The sequence below is a fragment of the Lichenostomus cassidix genome, chromosome 1, assembly GCF_008360975.1.
Source record: "Lichenostomus cassidix isolate B80296 chromosome 1, HeHo_3.0, whole genome shotgun sequence".
Lineage (NCBI taxonomy): Eukaryota > Metazoa > Chordata > Aves > Passeriformes > Meliphagidae > Lichenostomus > Lichenostomus cassidix.
The window spans coordinates 74786512-74805554 of record NC_139479.1 but is presented as its reverse complement, the minus strand read 5'-3'; the positions used below and the strand labels follow the sequence as shown (position 1 = coordinate 74805554).

The window sequence follows — 19043 nt, the reverse complement described above, 5'->3', positions numbered from 1 at the left end:
TCCATGGTAGGGCTCCATATAGGGTGATCTACGCCTTGAAGAGTGAATAGAAGAAGGCAGAAATAATAAAATCAGTCACAATTTTGTATCAAAAGTAAAAATTGTATTGTTGTTTGGTAAGTTAGCCAGCCTCACTTTAATTACATACTTCTGTACATGTTGGTATGTTAAATTGGTACGTTAATACTGTTATTTACAGAAACAGTTTGTGCAGGGACTGAGGTTTGCAGACTAATGCTGAAGTGTGGAGGTTGCCACTGAAGTACTTGTAAATTCCATATATTTATAAAAGAACAAGCTTTTCTAGTGCAATAACACTACATTTTTTCCAACACCAGTACAGATTTCATTTTCTTAACATGGAAGCCAGAAGTTTGTCTTTAGGATGCGTGTAACTCTCCTTTTATCAAGGTCAAACTCAAATTGCTTTCTTCCACTGAAGAAATAAAGGAAGCCTATAAAAGAAACAACAATCCAGATGAATTAAGTTATTGGAAATGTAAAGATTAGTATGGTAGGAAGCATGCAACTCTCCTTTTATTAAGGTCAAACTCAAATTGCTTTCTTCCACTGAAGAAATAAAGGAAACCTATAAAGAACCAACAACCTGGATGAATTATGATATCGCAAATATAAAGATTAGTATGGTTTAACAACATCCTGAGAGAGCTCAAAGCAACCTTTGGATGCATTTGTGCTGCCAACAGCACCTACTCCCAGGTGTAACATGGGACAGCAGCAAAAACGTGGCACAGCGGCATGGGGACATCTTCCACAGCAAACCAGCCACGCACATGCTGCGTCACGTACTAGATGAACCCCACAAAGTGACTCTACAAAAGATCTTTCCTGTGCCTTTCTTCAGTTTAAAAGAGCTGCTCTGACACAGCAGCTGTGTTGGAGCCCTCCAGCAGGGTGCATTTGTGGCCACCTGTGGGTAGGTATTTCACAGACCAGAGTATGGCGCAGAGCAAAGCAAAGCTTGATGGGTGCTGCTGGATGCCATGCAGGAAAGGAGAGGTACAGCCTGGGGTGGTCATGTCCACACTGCCCTCTGAGAGTGAGGCCTCTCAGCACCACATGGGAGACTCATTTTGGAGGAAGAAGAAAAATTTGGTATGAAACAATTAACATGTGTGGATTTAGATGAGCACCAGATGAGGAGGGAGGAGGCAACTGGGAAGCTGTGACATCTGGCAATGTGAATGTATCCTTGAGTCCGGTCTAAGTAACATTCACCCTCATTCAGGAGAAGCTGGTGCCAACTGGGTCTCAAAATAGTCCCATTTTATGTCAGAGGACCAGGCTGGGACAGCTCACTCATAGCAGGTACACCATATGTTGTTGAGCCATCGCTGTTTTGAGTGTTGATCTTCATGGTGTGATGTACACTCCAATCTGAATACAGATGTATCTGTCCCTTAGAACTGGCCTTTCCAGATGTGCAGGTCTCACCAAAGGTGTACCATCACTATTTTTCAAGGGGCTAAAGTGAAGGATGGGAGTGTTACATGACTGCTCCAGGGTCTTCTTGGTCATCCTGTGGGTTCTGAGCAGCATTTAGAAGTGCCTCTCTCTGCCCAAGCACTCTCAGCCCTATTGCATTGAACCTTTCATGCAGATTTTATTAAGAACAGCTACTCACTTTCATGTTGAAAAACAGCATCAATCTTCCCATTAATTCCTGGAAATGCATCTCTTATCAGTAACGACTTCCTATCCATTGACTGACTTCTCTTTTCATAACTGAGAAAAAGGATAAAAAATCTGGAGTCAATGAAAACTGCAAAAGACTCATGATTAATTCCTCTCAGCTCGTTATCTTCTAACTATCAACAGATAACTAAACTCATTGAAGGTTTTGAGTATCATCTAGGTTGTGTAGAGAGAGACACAATTTGCCATAAATTAATTATTACTCTATTAACTGTACTGGAAGAATTGCTTCTATTTACTCCACCTTAAGATACATCTAAGAATATCTAATATTTGAACCATCACAATAAATCTGCTTTATATTTTTTCTAAGAGACCATGCCTAAAGGAGCTATAGATAATAGATTATAAAAAGATTGTTTTCATGTCATATCTCTGTAAGAAAAGTCTATCAGGAAAAACCTGGGGCTTTTTTGTTTTTTTTTCTTCTGAAGTTAAAAACTATTTTAAGTCAATTTACCTAAGTTACTTACAGCAAGCTATTAGATTTTTGGTGAGTTGATTTTTAGTGCAGTTGATCTAACAGTGCTCAAATAAGCAGGCTTGATAATTTGCTCAGTGAGAGTTTTAATGATCGAACTGTTCATCATTCAAGTTACGAGAGTTTGAGCTAAAATGTGGAAACCTGACCTTCTGCTTAAACTACAAATATGTGGCTGAATAGTTACTCTAGGGTGATCTCTGTATATACCATGGCTTGGGCATTGTGGTGGAAGGAAAGAGAAGTGTTGTTGTTTAGCTACAAAAATTTAGATTATTTACTGTTTCTGTTACAGGAATAGGCTGTTAGAAATCTATGTAAGGAAAAACTTGAGCAGTATGGATTGGATTGAAAAGAAAAAAATAATAACCATGCACAGCAGATAATTCTTTGCAGTACATGGCATTTATCAGCAACTTCATGAAACTATCTGTTACTAACTGGAAAATGAGTGGCATGCTCCTTCTTACTCCACAGAAACTTATTTGATATAAATAGTGAGCTTCTGCCTGATTTCCTGAGATGACTTGCAGAGCTGTATGATGGCTTTTTAACCAAGGCAGCTGAATGAAAACAAACAAATAAATAAATAAATAAATAAACTGTTAACTAGTTAAATCAACTAGAAGGAAAAATAAAAGCACTGTTCCACTTCCTTTCAAATATTTTTCCACAGCCAGTTGTGACACTGAAAGAGATCACCGAAAGTGTCTGACTAATGCATCCTAAATCATGACAGGATATTGATCATGTGATTATGTTTGCTTCTATTTAGAAAAGTAGCACAGGAAATATTACCTCCAAAATTTGTCCGCTATGAAGTAATATGTTTTCCCCTCCTTTCCATTATGAAAAGCAGCATCAATTTTGGTAATATCCTTTGAAAAGCCCAGGGTGTAGAGTTTTTGGGGGTATCCAGGAAGTATGGCATCTCCTCTCACAACCCAGAATTCATTCCCTATTAAGAAAAGTTGATAACAACACATTAAGAGAATCTTCTGGAAATGACACAATCCTTTTCATGAAAGCTAATGGTCACTTGAAAATAACCCTTGAACTTGAAAATAACTGAAAAGAATTTTAGTAAAAAAAGCTATAGTTTTCCACATCACTTTTTCTGAAAACTGAAATTTCAGTCTTTCTCCATACTTATCTTAGTTACCCACAAGCTTAGAAGAAGCATGTGGTATCATTCCTACATTCAATAGATAATTTCCCAAGAGAAAAAAAAATAGTGACATTTGTTTGGGGGGGGGGATATTTCTATGTGGGTATTAAAAAATAAGATACATGTTCTTTAACTTGGCTAATAGTTTTGTTATCTCTGTGATTGAAACATACCAATTTATTGGACTAAATTGAGGCTTGTGGAATCCTACAGAAAGAGCTTAATTGGTTTTTAAACCAGATGCAAACTCTCAAGGCTAATTGGGAAAATAAAAAGACAACATTTTACCTTTAAAAATGACCATTTCATCTTTTTCAGGAATTTCATATGCATCATCAACACCAGGTGGCAGCCGTGGCCAGAATGAAGATATTAAATCAAAATCAGCTGTTCTGACTGCTGGATGTTTGCGCCAAATATGCCTTGTGTAAATGCAGAAGAAATTTTAAATAAAATCACATGTTCACACACATTAATGCATGAAACCACAGCATGGCAATGAAGGCAGTATTTATGTGACTAAACCCAACCATGTACCCTGAGTTAGTCACAATTTTAACTTAATGTAAAGATAGTTATTTCTGTGGTGGGATTGCTCTCTTCTTGATGCAGACATCTAAAATAGGTCGGATGAACTGTTTTTCCAAGATATTTATTTCTCTTGATGCAGCAATGGAGCTTTGAGAAACCTGGCTTACATGGCTGGTATGAGGTAAGAATTTGGGAACAACAGCCCGATTTTCCTTTCCTTTTATTATTATATTAAACCCTTACTAAGGGGGCTCTTCAAGAGTGTATTTTGTCAGGGCTGGTAAGCCCTCAGCTCTCTCAAAGCAAGGACAGCAAAGAGGGTGTGAAGTGTCCCAGAGTTTTGTCAAAGCTGAGCTCTCCCAGATGCTGAACGCTTCAGACTTGCTTACAGCCTAAAGTGAAAACAGCCCATGTTTGCAGAGGAGCCATCTTTTCTAACCCTATTCACAGCATCCCTGTTCCAAAGGTGATCCTCCTCCTTATACTCACCTCTCTTCATTTCTCCACCACCTTCTTTGTTTTTTGTTTTCCATCTCTTCTCCTGATTCCCTCTCTTGCCTTCCTGTCTAAAATGGCTGATATTCTGATTAAAGTTACTTTTCTATGCTGTGGGACATAATTTAAAAAGTGACACACAGCTATTTTTTTTCAGAAGCTAACTTACTTGTCTTTAAAGAACATTATTTCTCCACGAAAAGTGGTCACAGCATCAAAAGTTAAATTTGAGCTGCAGCTGTTTAGCAGTACAGGATCTTTTGACTCAGTTGGGTCTTTTATCTCAGTAGATTCCCTTTGATCATTGTTTGTGTTAGGAGATGGTCCTAAAAAGAAGCAGTTTATGGAAGAAATTATAGTGTGAACTCATTGAGGTATATCCAGTACACAAAAATATCACTGAAAGGTATCCAAAGTCTTTGAAATTATAAGCAGTAGTTGATGAAAAAAATCTGAATTACCATAGAGGTACTGTATGCCAGTAATATCATCCTGATGAAGGAGTCCTGAAGGGTCAAATTTCCTGAAGACTGGATACATCAGAGCATTGGGGTCTTTGGAATGGGCAAGTCCCAGTGAATGGCCAAACTCATGGGCAGCAACATAAAACAGGTTAGTGCCTGAAAGTGTCAAACAAAACACATAACAGTAGAGCTGTATGTTTTTATTTGTCCTGAATAATGTGAAGGCCATAAGGTAGGTCAGAAGCTTTCAAAATTCCTTGCCTAAGCAAATGAAGGTCTTGTGGGAAATTCAGTCAGAGATGAAATTCTGGTCAGAAATAAAAACAATGGAATCATCATAGCAGAGTACAAGTAAATGGTCTGTAGATCCTACATAATTCAGTGTAGGAGAAGGACCCTGGGCCAGTGCCAGTGAGGTAACTATGCAGGGAGAGGTTGGAGGATTGGGGAGATTCCCTGTGGGGCCCCCTTACAAATGAGTCCCCCCCCAGTGCATGGCAGAAGCTCAGCTGGGGCCTTAACTTCTTAAACTGGAGGCTCAGAGGCTTTTTAGAGCTCTGGAAAACAGCTGTCTGATGCTGCTTCAAATCTGCGGCAATTTAAGCACTTGTTAAGGAAGAGAGGAGACAGACACTGCACCCTTGATTCCATGTGCAACTTTCTTCAGGAAGGGCTTGGAGAACTTAGTTACCTACCCTCTGTGCTTTTGGTCCACATTTCATCCTCATCAAAGTGAGCATCTCCACCAAAGTCCTTGCCGGGTGCATAGGCATGAGCAAGGGAGCCTCCTGGGCCGTCAAAGGGGAAGAAGTCATTGTGATCTGAGGAGCAAATCCCAAACACAGCTGACTGGGGGTTCATGCACACATTGAGCAGCATATAGCAGGTACAGATCCAGTGGACTACTGCCAGCTCCCTGTATTTATTTTCTTCCTCTTTCTCTTCCTCTGCCTCTATGCTCTCCCCCAAAACCTGTCAAGAATTATAGCCATAGCATCTAGAGCAAGAACTGTGTTTTTCTGCCTGCTTGTTCATGTGGACATTGAACTTCACATGTGCTATTTATGGGGAGAAATCATCCCAGGACAAATGCTCTGTATATTGCAGCAACTTGGCAATAACTCGTAATGGTTGCATGGGGTTTTACCTCTGGCTGCAAAGGAGATCATTATGTCTGCATCACCTCTGTCCTTCTTGATGAATCTCAGTGGGGTCACACTGCTCCAAACCATGAATGCTTTCTGGATGGCTGCATTGACATCTGCCGGACGCAGGTCTGGTGTGTAGTTTACTATCCTTTAAAATATAAGAGACAACCTTGGTAAGGTGTTCTTACCATTCACCCAGCTTTGCACACTGTCTTGACATAAAGGATTCCACTGTGATTACCTGTATGTCAGGACTTGTTTGGTCCACTTTGGCTCTCCTGCAAAGGTGGAGAACCCAGCTACATCAGGGAATCCACAGCGGTGTTTCTGTACCAAGTCCAAAGTGCCAGAATCCAGTTTCCCTGTCACCTCCAGACCAAAGAATTCCTGCATTTCTTTTAGTTTTTGCGTCATTGGGCTATTACTTTTCCAAACAGAAGATTCTCCATCTTTCTTAAAGCCATAATAATTTTCCAGGTACTTCTAATGAAAAAAAACCAACCAAAACTTAGGAAAATCAATGGTGTTTGCTTTTGGTGAAGCTTACAAGATATTATACTAACACCAGCCAGTTATGTGCCTTTGCTGCTTTTCTTTCTGTTCTATAGCAGCATGGATAATAGTTTGTTAAAACCTGTATGAATATTTTTCACTTAATTGTAGCTTTTCTACATTGTATTATCACTATAAATACTTTGTATTATCAAAATAAGTTTAAAATTAGCATTTGTTTAATAAATTATTTTCTGATACACAGCCCTCCACTTACCCTGAGCCCTAGGTTTACCTAGAGTCATTTAGATGAAGTAATTTGAAATACATAACCAAATATAAAATTTCAGTAGTAGTATCCTATTTCCCCACATTTTGGACAGTAATAATTCAGAAAAAAAGTCTATATTTACTTCATGAAGAGTTATGTTTCATAATATCACAAGTCACATAAATAATCACATTTCCACCTGAACTATAAACCAACCCTGGACTGACTCAGGAGTTTGATTATTTGTATAATCAACAGAGTCAATGCATCATCAGATTTAATTGTTCTCTAAAAAAAAAGTAAAGCAAGATGAGTTGGTGCTAAAGTAGCCATTGTCATCACAGTACCCCCCTCAAATCTGAGAAATATTCAATCAGCTATTTATTCTCCTTGCTTTTTGGCTGCTATGTACTAGTTACACAGAATGCAGTGGATGCTCAACAGCTGCTAAACATCTCCCAGAGGCCTGCCTTCCTCACCTGGATAAGCTGCATGCCTTCTTCCTCTGTCTGCTTTGTAGTTGCAGGAAAAGCACAAGAAAGTGCTGCGCATAATAACAGGAGAAATGGGAGACTTTCCATTCTCATTTCCAGTGTCCTTTAGACAAGTCTTTTTTGTAGTCTGCCACACACCTACTTCACCTTTATATAGTATTTGATTACTTTATAAAGCTTTCCAATCCCTGACTCATTGATTCTCACAATGTCTAGTTAGCAACAGAACATACAAAACAAAGGTTTCACCATGAAACAGATCAGTGCTGTCTTTCATCTGGTTCCACCCTTGTGCTGGTTTTGCAACATGGAAATATGATTAATGAGAAGATAATAAACCTGTAGTTCTTTTTAACAAGCTCATTAATATTTTAATTGTTAAAATGTAGTCTTACTCTCCAAAACTTAAAGCATATCTCTTTAAGGCTTTCCATTCAACGTTAGTATTGATTTCAAATGGGTTGGTGAATTACCTAAGGGGGTAAATATTCACAGATGGTTACAGAACTGTAGACTACAATCAGAAAATTAATTTTCAAGGTTTTTTTCGGGGGGGAGGGGGTTGCAAACTTTTTTCAGGAGGCTATTATAGTGCCTCTATCTTTCCCTTTGGTAGAGTCCTGTCAGTACTCCCTGCTTGATGAAGCAATGCTCTGTGTATGCAGGTTTTTTTTTAATAGTTTGCACCTGGATGAGAATTTCCTTTTTTCTGCAGGCAAATGTGGAATTAACACAAATAAATGAAAACACTTTTCCCAGCATATATAAAAATTATAAAAATTGAGCCAAGATGTTTTTATGCTACTTTTATTCAGCACTGCAGCACTGGGGAGCAGGTGAGAGTTTGAATGTGCAGAAAGATAAATCCCCTTCCACAGAGCTGGTGGGATAATAGAGATGTGAAAGGAGAGGTTGCAAATATCTTGTACACTTGAGGTATTTGCTGAAATTATTTTCTGCTGAAGAGCCCTGTATTGGTACCAGAAGGATCCCCAGAGCACAGCCTGCCAGTTGCCCTCCACAGGAAGGACATGAGGGATTGCTGGGTTTGAGCAGCTGGCACAGGGACAGTCACTGGCAAGGCTGGTGGGACCCTGCAAGGGTTGTCTGGTCACTGAGGACTGAATTCCTGTCCTAAGGGCAGATACCTACTTGAGGCATTTCTGTTAGGGAAGAGACCTCCTCCTCATTCCTGGAAGGAGATGGACAGGCTCAGGGAATGACCCAAAAATAGGTCAGCTGAGCCAAGGGGAAGCAATCCCCTGAGGGAGCTTTTGATAATGACTCCACTCACACAGATATGTGAGGTGTCCCTGAATGGGTGAGATGAATCTAAAAATTGGGTGCAGAGCTCTCCTGTGCAGCTTAAATATCTCTCTGCAGGAATAGCTTCTGGTACTTAGAGCCCCCCTATAGCTTTCCAACTCCTTTTTCTCTTCCCTCAGTGTCTCCAGGTGTACTAGAAGGAAGAAGTAACTTTCCAGCCTGGACGACTTGATAAATTTTCATCACTCACCTCTCTCTCTAATGAGACGACTATTAGAAGCCATTAAAACTGTTCAGGAAGGTATTGAGGAAATTTTTATGGTTTTCTGACTATCAGCCTTCTCAAGAACATACTTTTGCTGCTCTATCAACCTCTTTCTCACTTTTGTTGATACTATTCCCCATTGCTCTCAAGATAGCAATCACCTAGAATACGCTTTATGAAGAAAATTCCATAACCACAGAGATCTTCTTTGATGTTGTTCTGTGAGGTGATTTTTATCCAGAAGTAGCACAATATGTAGTGTCAATCTCTTGTTTTGGCTTAAAGAAGTCAGTGTGAATATTGCTATTTTCTTTTTTTTTCAACCTGTAAAAGTGTCTGGCAAGATACTAGAATTGCCCTTATCTCTCCCTCTTCTGGAATTAATCTTCTGCCTTGGATGCATTCCCATAGCCCCACCCTGTACTAACTGTACCAGAGAAAGACATGTAACACCAACAAGGAGTGTTAAAATTTGCTCCTTTTTTTGGGCAAGGTTATTGCTAATTCACAGTTTATCTATTTTAAAACTAGTGAATATTGTAGCATAGAGAAAAGCAAAAGAACATCTCATATCCTCAATAGGATGTAACTAAGTTGGTGTGTTCTGCAAAGCCAAGGGCTTAATTGCTCAGAGGTTGAAACTGCCCCACTCTGCTGCCTTATGCACCCTCAGTGTCCTTGCCAGGCTGGGCTCTGGCAGCAGTGTAGAACCCCTGGCCAGAACGTGGGAGAACAGCTCTGTGCATGGGACACTTCTGAGTTGTAAAATTGAAGTTTCAGCCTGTGCTGCCATGAGTGTTGCTTAACTCAGTGCCTCTGGCACTCCTTCCTGGCTGTGCTGCAAACCCTCAGACCTGGCAGCACAAACCTGGCCTCAAAAATATCTTATTGCTGACAAAGATGAGTGTGTGACCTACTTCTGGCTTTTATATAACAGTTGTGGGTCCCCAGCATGGTAATGCTGATTCACTGACAGCATTCAATTCACTGGCAGAATTCAATGTTCCAGTTCCAGTCAGATTGCACATGGGTCACCCTGGCTCTCTGTCAGGCAAGTCATTAAGGGATTTTTGCCTGAGATTTCATGTGCAATAGATTTGGTCTAGTTCAGCCATTGTCCTGTCAAGAATTTTAGATGTAACAGGTTATACTGTGTGTCTCTAATTTGCATGCCTGTTCTCAGATTACAGGGAAAGTTCCTATTCATACAGGACAAGTACTTGAGGTTACATTTATGGATGGATTTCCCCTGCTGGTACCCAAGAGGCCTTCAATTCCAGCAACCATTTATGAGTTATAACAAAATCATAGTTACCAGAAATCTTCTCTTATTCACTAAGTATAGACAGGAAGCTCCAACATTTCTGTTTCCAGTGCTTCCAATCTCATCTGAACTATATCTTTCATTTCCTAGGAATTTCATTGCTTTTCCCAAACTGGAGTAGCAGTCTTTCATTTCAAAGTTTAAGGCATAAACAAAGCAGAAATAGAGATAGAAATTCCATGGTTAACACACCTCCCCAGTCACCTTGTCTATCTGAAATCCACAGCATGTCGTCATCTGTTTCTGCTCCAGGCTACTCTTGCTGGACTTTTCTTCATGGCTAAGTGAATATCACTGTTTTTTCACATATTGTGAGTTGAAGCTAATTAATACCCAAAGGTGGAAGGATTATTTTAATTTTGCTGTTTCCTGGATAACATAACTAAAAAGATAGTGGTAACCTTATGCAGGAGAAATACTTTAATGTGAGTCATTGTAAGCATCCACAGTGTTCTGCTTCACTGTTGCTGAAATGTTCCTTTTGGTTCCTCTTTAATCGCTTACAGGTCTCAGCCAACAACCAGAGCCTAAAGGCCTGATTTCTGAAGGTAGCCTTTACATACAAGAAGGTATTTAGTTAGGATATCAAGGTATGTAGGCATTTTTAAAAACAAAGGGAATTAACCTCATTAGTTATGTACAAACAGTACTCACAAGAACCCTGCCTAAGCCTGGAGGCATCTATAGTCCTTGGACTGAAGTTTCTTCAGGATAGACTATGTACTGAGCAAAAGCTATTGAGAAATACACTGGGATATGCTGGGGCAACACCAGTTTTCCTGTGTCTCTGCCCTGCCTGGACTGCTGCCAGGTGATCTCACCCACTTTTCAGGCCATGACTTCACCGTGGTGCAGCACTGTGCTTGTGGCAATGCTAGGCTGTTGTGTCCCTACTTGACTTTTAAGACGTGGCCTGATTTGTAATGTAGGTTGGTTTTAGACCTGGCTTTAGATGTACTTAGAGCATATCTAGCATGACACAAAGCATGAATGAGGAAAACACGGCAGAGAAGAGATATTCCAAGGTCATAAAATCATACAATTGTTGGGTTAGAAAGGACTTTAAGGATAACCTCATTCTAACGCTCCTGTGAAGGGCTGAGACACCTTCCAATAGACCAGGTTGTTCAAAGCCTCATCCAACCTGGCACCATCTCTGCTGCAAGTACAGTGGGACAGTGGGTCTGTCTGTGGGTACACTGGGAGACACATGGCTTCCTCTGGCCCCGATGGATGGGGGCACAGCTGGTAGTACGTCTTTTGACCAGAGGTCCGAAGGAATTGTCCTGTGCTGAAGACCAGAAGTAAATTTTACCTCTGCCTAATGGGGTTTGAGCTGTGGTAACTGGAATGCAGTCCCTGTCAGCCATTTCCATGCTCCCTTTCTGTCTTTGACAGTTCTGCTAGAGAAAGAACAATATCGAGTAGACTTCCTTGTACAATCACATCATCAGAGCAGTGTTGTTAGAGTTGGGATCAAATCCCTCCAAAGAAAGGATAGACCTCAGCGGAATATTCTTATAGGCCAAGGGGTGTTTGAAGTCACTGAGCCATTGCCCTGTTGGGGGGACCCAAAGAAGGAGCATGGAGGAGCAGATGTGCTTTTCTCTGTGTTACACCACTCATCCTCAGGAGGATCCATCTGTGGTAGTTACATAAAAATCCTTGGCGTTTTTGTTATCATTTTGGCCTGTTTGCTCTGAAAAGTGGTTCTTGTGTGTGGTTTCTTGTAATAGTGGACTGCCAGCCCTGACTGCATTTCCATGGCACACAGTCACAGCTCAGCAGGGCTAATCCACTGACACCCTGTGCCCCTGTGATCATATCTCCATCACTTCCCACCCTGCCTGCATGCTTCCTCCATCCTTACCTTTTATGCCTCCCCCACATTGTTCCTGAATGTCTTTGTTTCCCTCCTGGTTCCTCTGGGTAATTTCTAATTACATTCCAGAAAAGCCCCTCTACTTCTTCTTCTCTTTAACTTCCCCCACAGACACTGAGCCCTGCTGAAAATGCTGAAGGGTCCTGCTGTTGTGGCAGATGCTTTGTCCCCAGTGGAATGAATCAGAACACAAGAACTGCTAAACTCAAGCAAAGTGCTTTATTTCTCAAAAACAACTTGATTAATAAATAGTTGGAGAGCAAAATAAATTAAAACTGTACATTAGGTTTTGCATTTTAAAGTTTTTAAATTAGAATTGCCAAAGGCCATCATTTCAGACTCAGATGCACAGGAACAGGTGAATAACACTGTTTAGAATCAAGAAACATGAAAAATTCTTTCTGGTACAAATATACCTCTGCACCATCACTTAATATTTCTAGCAATTAAACCAACTGTTGCTCTTCATTATATGGATGAGTTTCTTTTTCTTCATGTCAACCTCATACTGGTTTGATCCATGGAAAAAGTAGAAATATCCTAGAATTGGAAGGACAAAATATTGACAAATTAATATTTCATTTTTGTATACCTGTTGTTACACGCTCACTATTTTCTTGAGTGACTTGAAAAAAATCAGTCCAAAAATTTAATATATGTACTGAAATATAAATTATTTTGGCTTTGGTTGGTGGTCTTTGGTTTTCTTTTTAAATTGGATTTTAATTTATTTACCATTTTTCTGAAGGGCAGCATCAATTGGATGGGGGACCCCTTGGAAGTCAGCTGCTATTTTTCTTGGATAGCCTCTTTCCATTGATTGGGTATTTTCATTGAAACTGAAAAAAGAAATTGCATGAAACAGAAAATAAGCATATTATATTCAATGTTGAAACTACATGGATTTTTTACATAATATACTTGCTCTCAGCTGAAAATATAGTACCTGCAAACATCTGTGACCTCACAGAGCTGTATAAATCCTGGCTGTGTGACTATTTACACCTTTAGTAGCCTAGGTAAGTCTGTTTTCAGAATATCAGGCTAAAACATTTACTTTCATTCCCTGAAACTAACACTAAGGCTGGATAGGGCTTATACTGAATAATAGACTTAAATAACTATTCAAATATAATTATTATAATTTTACAGCACACAATTGATGAAGTGACCCCATAACAGAAAGGCAAACTTCAGGTGTAATAATGCTCTTTCAAGATAGTAATACAGATTACTTATTAGGCTAAGATTACTGCTTAGTTCAACTGTTTCTTAAGAAGTAACTATTTTAATCTCCTTCCATAACGTTCTCAATTGATTTGTCATTTATAAAGTTCACAGAGCACTTCTTCTCCTTAGTAACTGCTGAATGAATATGACATGATGACAAAGTCTACTCCAATTATATATTACACTAATTATTTTATGTTTTTATACTAGTTCATGCTGCTTCTTAATGACTAAACCAAGCTCATTTGCCCCTTAATCATAGCCTGGTAAGAGTAAGTGAACACTCAGGTGTTACAGACTTTGTTCTATGAAAAGACCTGAGTAATTGAGTTTCTGCTTTTAGTGGCTGAGAAGGCTGACAAAAAGAGAACTTGAACTTCCTGTACAAATACTCGTATCACTTGATTAAAAAAGCTATTTTGATTATCTCTTCTACAGAATAGAGAAGAACCTTACCTCCAGTACTTGTTGCCAACAAAGAAATAGGTTCTCTTGGTATTTTGGTCATGAACAGCTGCATCGATTTTCCCAACACTGGCGGGGAAGCCCAGGTTCTGAATGGGCTTGGGGAACCCTGAGTCTATTCTGTAGCCACTGACAGCCCAGTACTGGTTATCTACAGGAAAACAGAAAAAGTTTTAAGGATTCTTGAGGAGTCTAATCTCCTTTTAATCAAAGACCAAGAGCTTTCGGTGTAGTAAATGCCATCAAACAGCACAGAAATCCAGCTGAAAACATTACTCTCTTAGGGCACACAGAAGTTTGAATATCTCACAGCCACTGGATTTTCCTCTTTTCATAGTCATTAAGAGTATTATATTCTCAATAGTTAAAAGTAAAAAACTTTTTTTTGGTGTATTAATCATCCTAAAAACTTATTTAGATAACTTAATGTAGCAATCAATTTTGTCTCAGCTATTATCTTCTCTCTCACTATTTAAAGGAAATCTGTGTAGGACTGTTGTGAAGCAGCATTAGTTAATGGCAGTAACTTAATTTTCAAAATTTGAATGCATTTAAATATTAAGAATATCCTCTATTAGTGCTAGTATTAGTACTAGAATTAATATGAATATTAGGATAATATTCCTTCCATTATAATTAAATAGCATTAGCAGTATTGCTGTATTCATGTATTCATAAAAAACTAGTGGAAATGTAAGAGAAATACCTTTAAAGAACAGCACTCGATCCTTGTTGTCAACCTCATATGCAGCATCAAAGCCAGCTATCAGTGATGGCCAGAAGGAGAAGATGGTGTCGTGCTCAATTTCTGAGAAATATGGACTTTTGCGCCAGACGTAGCTGATAGAAATGAAAACAGCAGTGTTTCATTGCCTGTACTTTATCAGAAGATCAGGGGCCCATGAATGTACTTTAAATCCTGCTGTCTGGGTGCTGGAACGAGTGGTGCCTATGAGGCAGAGATATCACCCCTTTTGGGATGCAGTCCTTCTCTCTGCCATGCTCCCTCACAGATAGGTGCCCTTCAATATAGGTTGTTCTGAGGTCACAGAATAGTTGATGTTGGAAGGGACCTCTGACATTCATCTTGTCCAACCCCTTGGCTCAAGCAGGGTCACCTACAGCTGGTGGCCCTGTAGGCTTCTGCATTAGCACCCTGATGGTTTGTCCAGGACAACATAGGATATCTCTGGTAGTGCTGACAATTGCAGGTTTCTCTTCACCATGCCCCATGTAGTCAGGCATAGCTCATTTCAGTTGGGTTACAAATGTTAGATATACGTTCTTGAGAAACATGTTAAAACCCGGTTGAAGGAGAAACTGTTCTTTCCCTATCCTCCTTGAAAATTATTAAGTTTTTAAGCTACAATTCTTCATGAGTTTTAGAAGGGAGATCAGACCCACACCATCAAAGGAAGCTTGTTCAATGAAAACACAATACCAAGCCAGGAACAAGGGTAAACCCTGGGCCTGGCATAGTGTTTGCTCTCAGCAGGCTGGATGTGCCCAGCCAACAACCCACTGCAGTGCCAGTGTCAGAGCCAGACCCAAAGGAGGACACCTCTAACAGCAGGGGCTCCCTGTAGATACTATAGGGCAGTGGTCTAGTGCAGAATCCAAGGTCACAGTGACACTAAAAGTCACCGGTGACATTTTCCAAAGCTCCCTGGCCCACACACAGGATAGTGTAATGAGGACAGGGCTGCATGTAGAGCAGCTGCGGCCTGAGGAGTGACCCTGGAATTATTCAGCCTTGCACAATTTTTATAGACATGGGTTATGATGTATGATGGGCTTAAAACATTTTACTCACTTTTCAGTAAATCATGTTACTCATCCAGCCCATGCGGCTTAGTAAAATTTTGCAAAGTTGCCTTACCACTTTCAGAAAGAAATATCTTCCTTTGTAACCATGGGGAGATAAATCCCTTGAACTGCACATTATGCTTTGCCCTTTTGAATCTCACAGAAAGGTGTTTCTAGAAATGAAAACATTTACCTGCCCTTGAAGAACAGTGTTTCCCCACGGAGAGTAGTGATAGCATCAAAAGTCAGATGAGGGTCACAGTCCTCTGGTCTTTGGGGTGGTTTGGATGGTGTCATTTCTGTTGGTTCTTCCCTGGGAGACATTTGAGTTGGTGCTCCTGCAGGTATCATTTCAGTTGGTTCTTGTGGGGGAAGAGCTTTTGTTGGAAGCACAGGAGATTCCCTGGGGGGTCCTTTGGAAAATAGATAAGTGTGGAATTAGAAAGTGGATCAGAGTGTTTCATGCCACAGAATTTCAGGTTGTACCATATGAAGCCAAATTTATAGGCAGTTGTGCATGTAACAACCCCTTTTCGGATGAGAAGTGAGTTTAATGCTACAGACAAGAGCTGTTTCTCTGGTACCATTGCTGAAAGGTTCTTGGATATTTTGACTAACTGGAATGAATTCAGTCTACAGATTCTACTTTGCAGATGTAGACTGTTAGCTACAAAACACAAAAGATTTGCCCAAAAATAATAACACAAAACTAAACCTCAGCATCTTTCTTGTGGTAGGAAGTTCAGTACATTTTAGCTGTTGGGTAAAATTCATTATAAATTCTTATCCATCATTCACTAAAAAATGATGCTTCTTGCTTACCATAGAGGGCTTGGATGCCATCAATATCATCCTGATGAAGTTGGTAGTACCTGGTATCTGTGGCCATATATACAGGATACATCAAAGAACCAAAGACATTGGAATGACCAAGACCTAGTGAGTGGCCCAACTCATGAGCAGCAACGAGAAATAAGTTGAAGCCTAAAACAGATCCAGCACAAAGAACAAACACTAAATAATTTTTTTTTAATAACACGAGGATACAGGCGCCATCCTTTCATGTGTGATATCCTGTTCATAAAAAAAATAGCAAAATCTAACTACATCCCAAATAAGAGCTCTCAGGCCTTCTGGAGAGGACATGAGTTTTGAATTATAAACATTTCTTACTGGAAAACTAATCTGGGAGCAGTTTTTGCCCATGTTGCAGAAATTTTCAAACAAAGAATCAAGGTTTCTTTAATGTTAAAAATTGAAAAACCGGTGAGAATGTTTTAGTCACCTGATCAGATTTTGGGAATAGTAAATTACATGGAATTTGCCTGGTAACTACTTCACAAAACCAATAACAGGCAAGATTATCCCTGGACACTGCTGGAAACCAGACCACTTCATGGTTATATTTAATTATATTTACCAATAAACTCAAGATTTTTTCCTTTCCAGAAATTAAAGATGTGCATCAATTTAAATCAGAAAAAAAAATAAACCCAAGCAAAATACAAACAAACTAACTAAAGTAAGAGGTTATAGTGCAGCTTTATAGTGCAGGGTGAAAATTCCCTGCCTTTTGATGTCACGATTACTCAATGTCACTATTCTATGCTAATGTCAGTTCCTTCACTGGAGCTGTAACTGCAGTCTGCATTAACTTCAAGTGACTGTTGCAGCCCAGATCAAAATGTGTAGAACTATTTTACCAAATTACACTGCCATTTTACTTCTCAGTAAGTATTGGAACTACTGCCATGGGATATATGTGACGTTACAGCATCTTCAAGACAACACTGTCTAGTAGAAAACAGGCAACACAATATTTAAGGTTACATACCATTATAGGTAGTAAATTTGGTCCAGTTTTCATCTTCATCAAAATGGGCATCTCCTCCTAATCCATCACCAGGGGGGTAGGCATGTGCCAGAGTTCCTCCTGGACCATCGAAGGAATAGAAGTCACCGTGAACTGAAAATAAGGGGTGGAAAAAAGGAGATGCTTTTCATTATCTTGGTAAGAAAAGCAATAAGTACTATCATTCCCAGGCAACAGAGTCCCCTTACATCCAGCTGCGAAGGAGATCATTATGTCTGCTTGACCACTGTAGAGCCTGGTGAACCTCAAAGGGGTGACACTGCTCCAGAGCTGGAAGGCTCTTGCAATTGCTTCATCTACATCAGCTTGCAGCATGTCTGGAGTGTAGTTCAAGATCCTGTGAAATAAACACAAAAGGAATTAAAAGCAACCAGATCACATGTGACTGGGACACATGGTATCAAGGTCAAATATTTTAGCCAGCAATTATTATTAGTGATGCATCTCAAGCGGTTCAATTTCAAATTATTTGCCTACATAACAGATGAAGTTTTCACAGTTTTCTTTCACGTCTTTCAGAAACCCTAAACACCACCCTCTCAGCTGTAGTCCTTCTATCCACTGAGTGTATTATTTAGTAGGCTCTTAACTAACTAATGTAAACTCTTAATTTGGTATTCTCATCACTATTTGGAAGCCTGAGTAGTTCTCGCATTTGTGCCCCTTTCATCCTGAATGGAGCTTTTAAATGGAGATATACAGAAATAGTAAAGAACCTGTGCATGTTATTTCTGCCTAACATTCACAAAGTTTCTGAGTGGTGTGGAGAAAAACACACTGTAATGTATGTTACCTATATGTCACATCTTCTTTCTTCCACGTGGGCCTGAGTGGGAAGGTGCTGTATGAACGGACATCTGGCATTCCACATCTAGGCTGCTTCATCATGTCCATAGTCTTGTGATTCAGCTCCCCAGTCACCTCTAGCCCAAAGAATGACTGCATCTCTCGTATTTTGTCAGCCATGTGGTTGAGGTCCTTTGATTTAAACAGAGAATGTTTCTCTTCTTTATAATCATAGAAGTTTTCCAGATATTTCTGATAGGGAAGAAAAAGCAACAGTTTAGAACATTAATCTTTCTTTTCAAATGCTGGTAATAAAATATTCTACATTGCTAAATAAATCACCATGTTCATTTTCTCAATAAAATATTTCTTCAGTTCTGTCTGTAGTCCTTACCTTAGCAAATTGCATATCCTCTTTTTCTTGAGACACTGGAAAAGCAGAAGAGCATACAACATATAATAACTCAAGGAAAAGAAGGATCTTTGTCTTCATTTTTGTCTCCCTGTCCTACCAGCCCTTGCTAGAAGACCTCCCAATCTCTTCTTCCTCTGTCTAGGACTCACCAGCGTTTCACTATTTATATCAGTGCTGTGCTTGCTAAAGTCAATAAAGGCATGACTCAGCTTATAACATCCTCTGATTTTCCACAGAAACACAGAAAACAAATTTGGGTTTAGAAGCAAGCAAACACATGACAGTTTACCTTGCCCAAAACCCCCTGATTTCGCAATCATATTATCAGACAGTATGCTGTTTTTTTCTTCATCCCTAACACGGGCTGAACAAAAAACTCCCCATTTTTCAGAGGTGCTGAAATGACCTGGCTCTTTGTGAGGGACAACAATCTGTAATTCCTCATAGTACATGGTAAGGGACCTCCATAAA

At 39.7% G+C, this 19043-nt stretch overlaps 2 protein-coding genes across 2 annotated transcripts; both read right to left on the bottom strand.

Moving 5' to 3' along the window:
• Nucleotides 1–354: 354 nt before the first annotated feature.
• Nucleotides 355–7353, bottom strand: LOC146444932 (stromelysin-1-like). The gene is made up of 10 exons (XM_085064294.1): nt 7246–7353; nt 6245–6486; nt 6003–6151; nt 5551–5676; nt 4853–5011; nt 4561–4717; nt 3654–3787; nt 2996–3155; nt 1646–1746; nt 355–455 (listed from the first exon to the last, which is right to left on the bottom strand). The coding sequence occupies exons 1-10, from the start codon at nt 7351–7353 to the stop codon at nt 355–357; spliced, it is 1437 nt and encodes a 478-aa protein (XP_084920420.1).
• Nucleotides 7354–12197: 4844 nt separating this feature from the next.
• LOC146444931 (stromelysin-2-like) lies at nt 12198–18791 on the bottom strand. Its single transcript, XM_085064290.1, has 10 exons — nt 18552–18791; nt 18165–18409; nt 17560–17708; nt 17333–17464; nt 16321–16482; nt 15692–15911; nt 14399–14532; nt 13684–13843; nt 12733–12836; nt 12198–12537 (listed from the first exon to the last, which is right to left on the bottom strand). The coding sequence occupies exons 1-10, from the start codon at nt 18648–18650 to the stop codon at nt 12437–12439; spliced, it is 1506 nt and encodes a 501-aa protein (XP_084920416.1). The 5' UTR covers nt 18651–18791; the 3' UTR covers nt 12198–12436.
• Nucleotides 18792–19043: the final 252 nt, after the last annotated feature.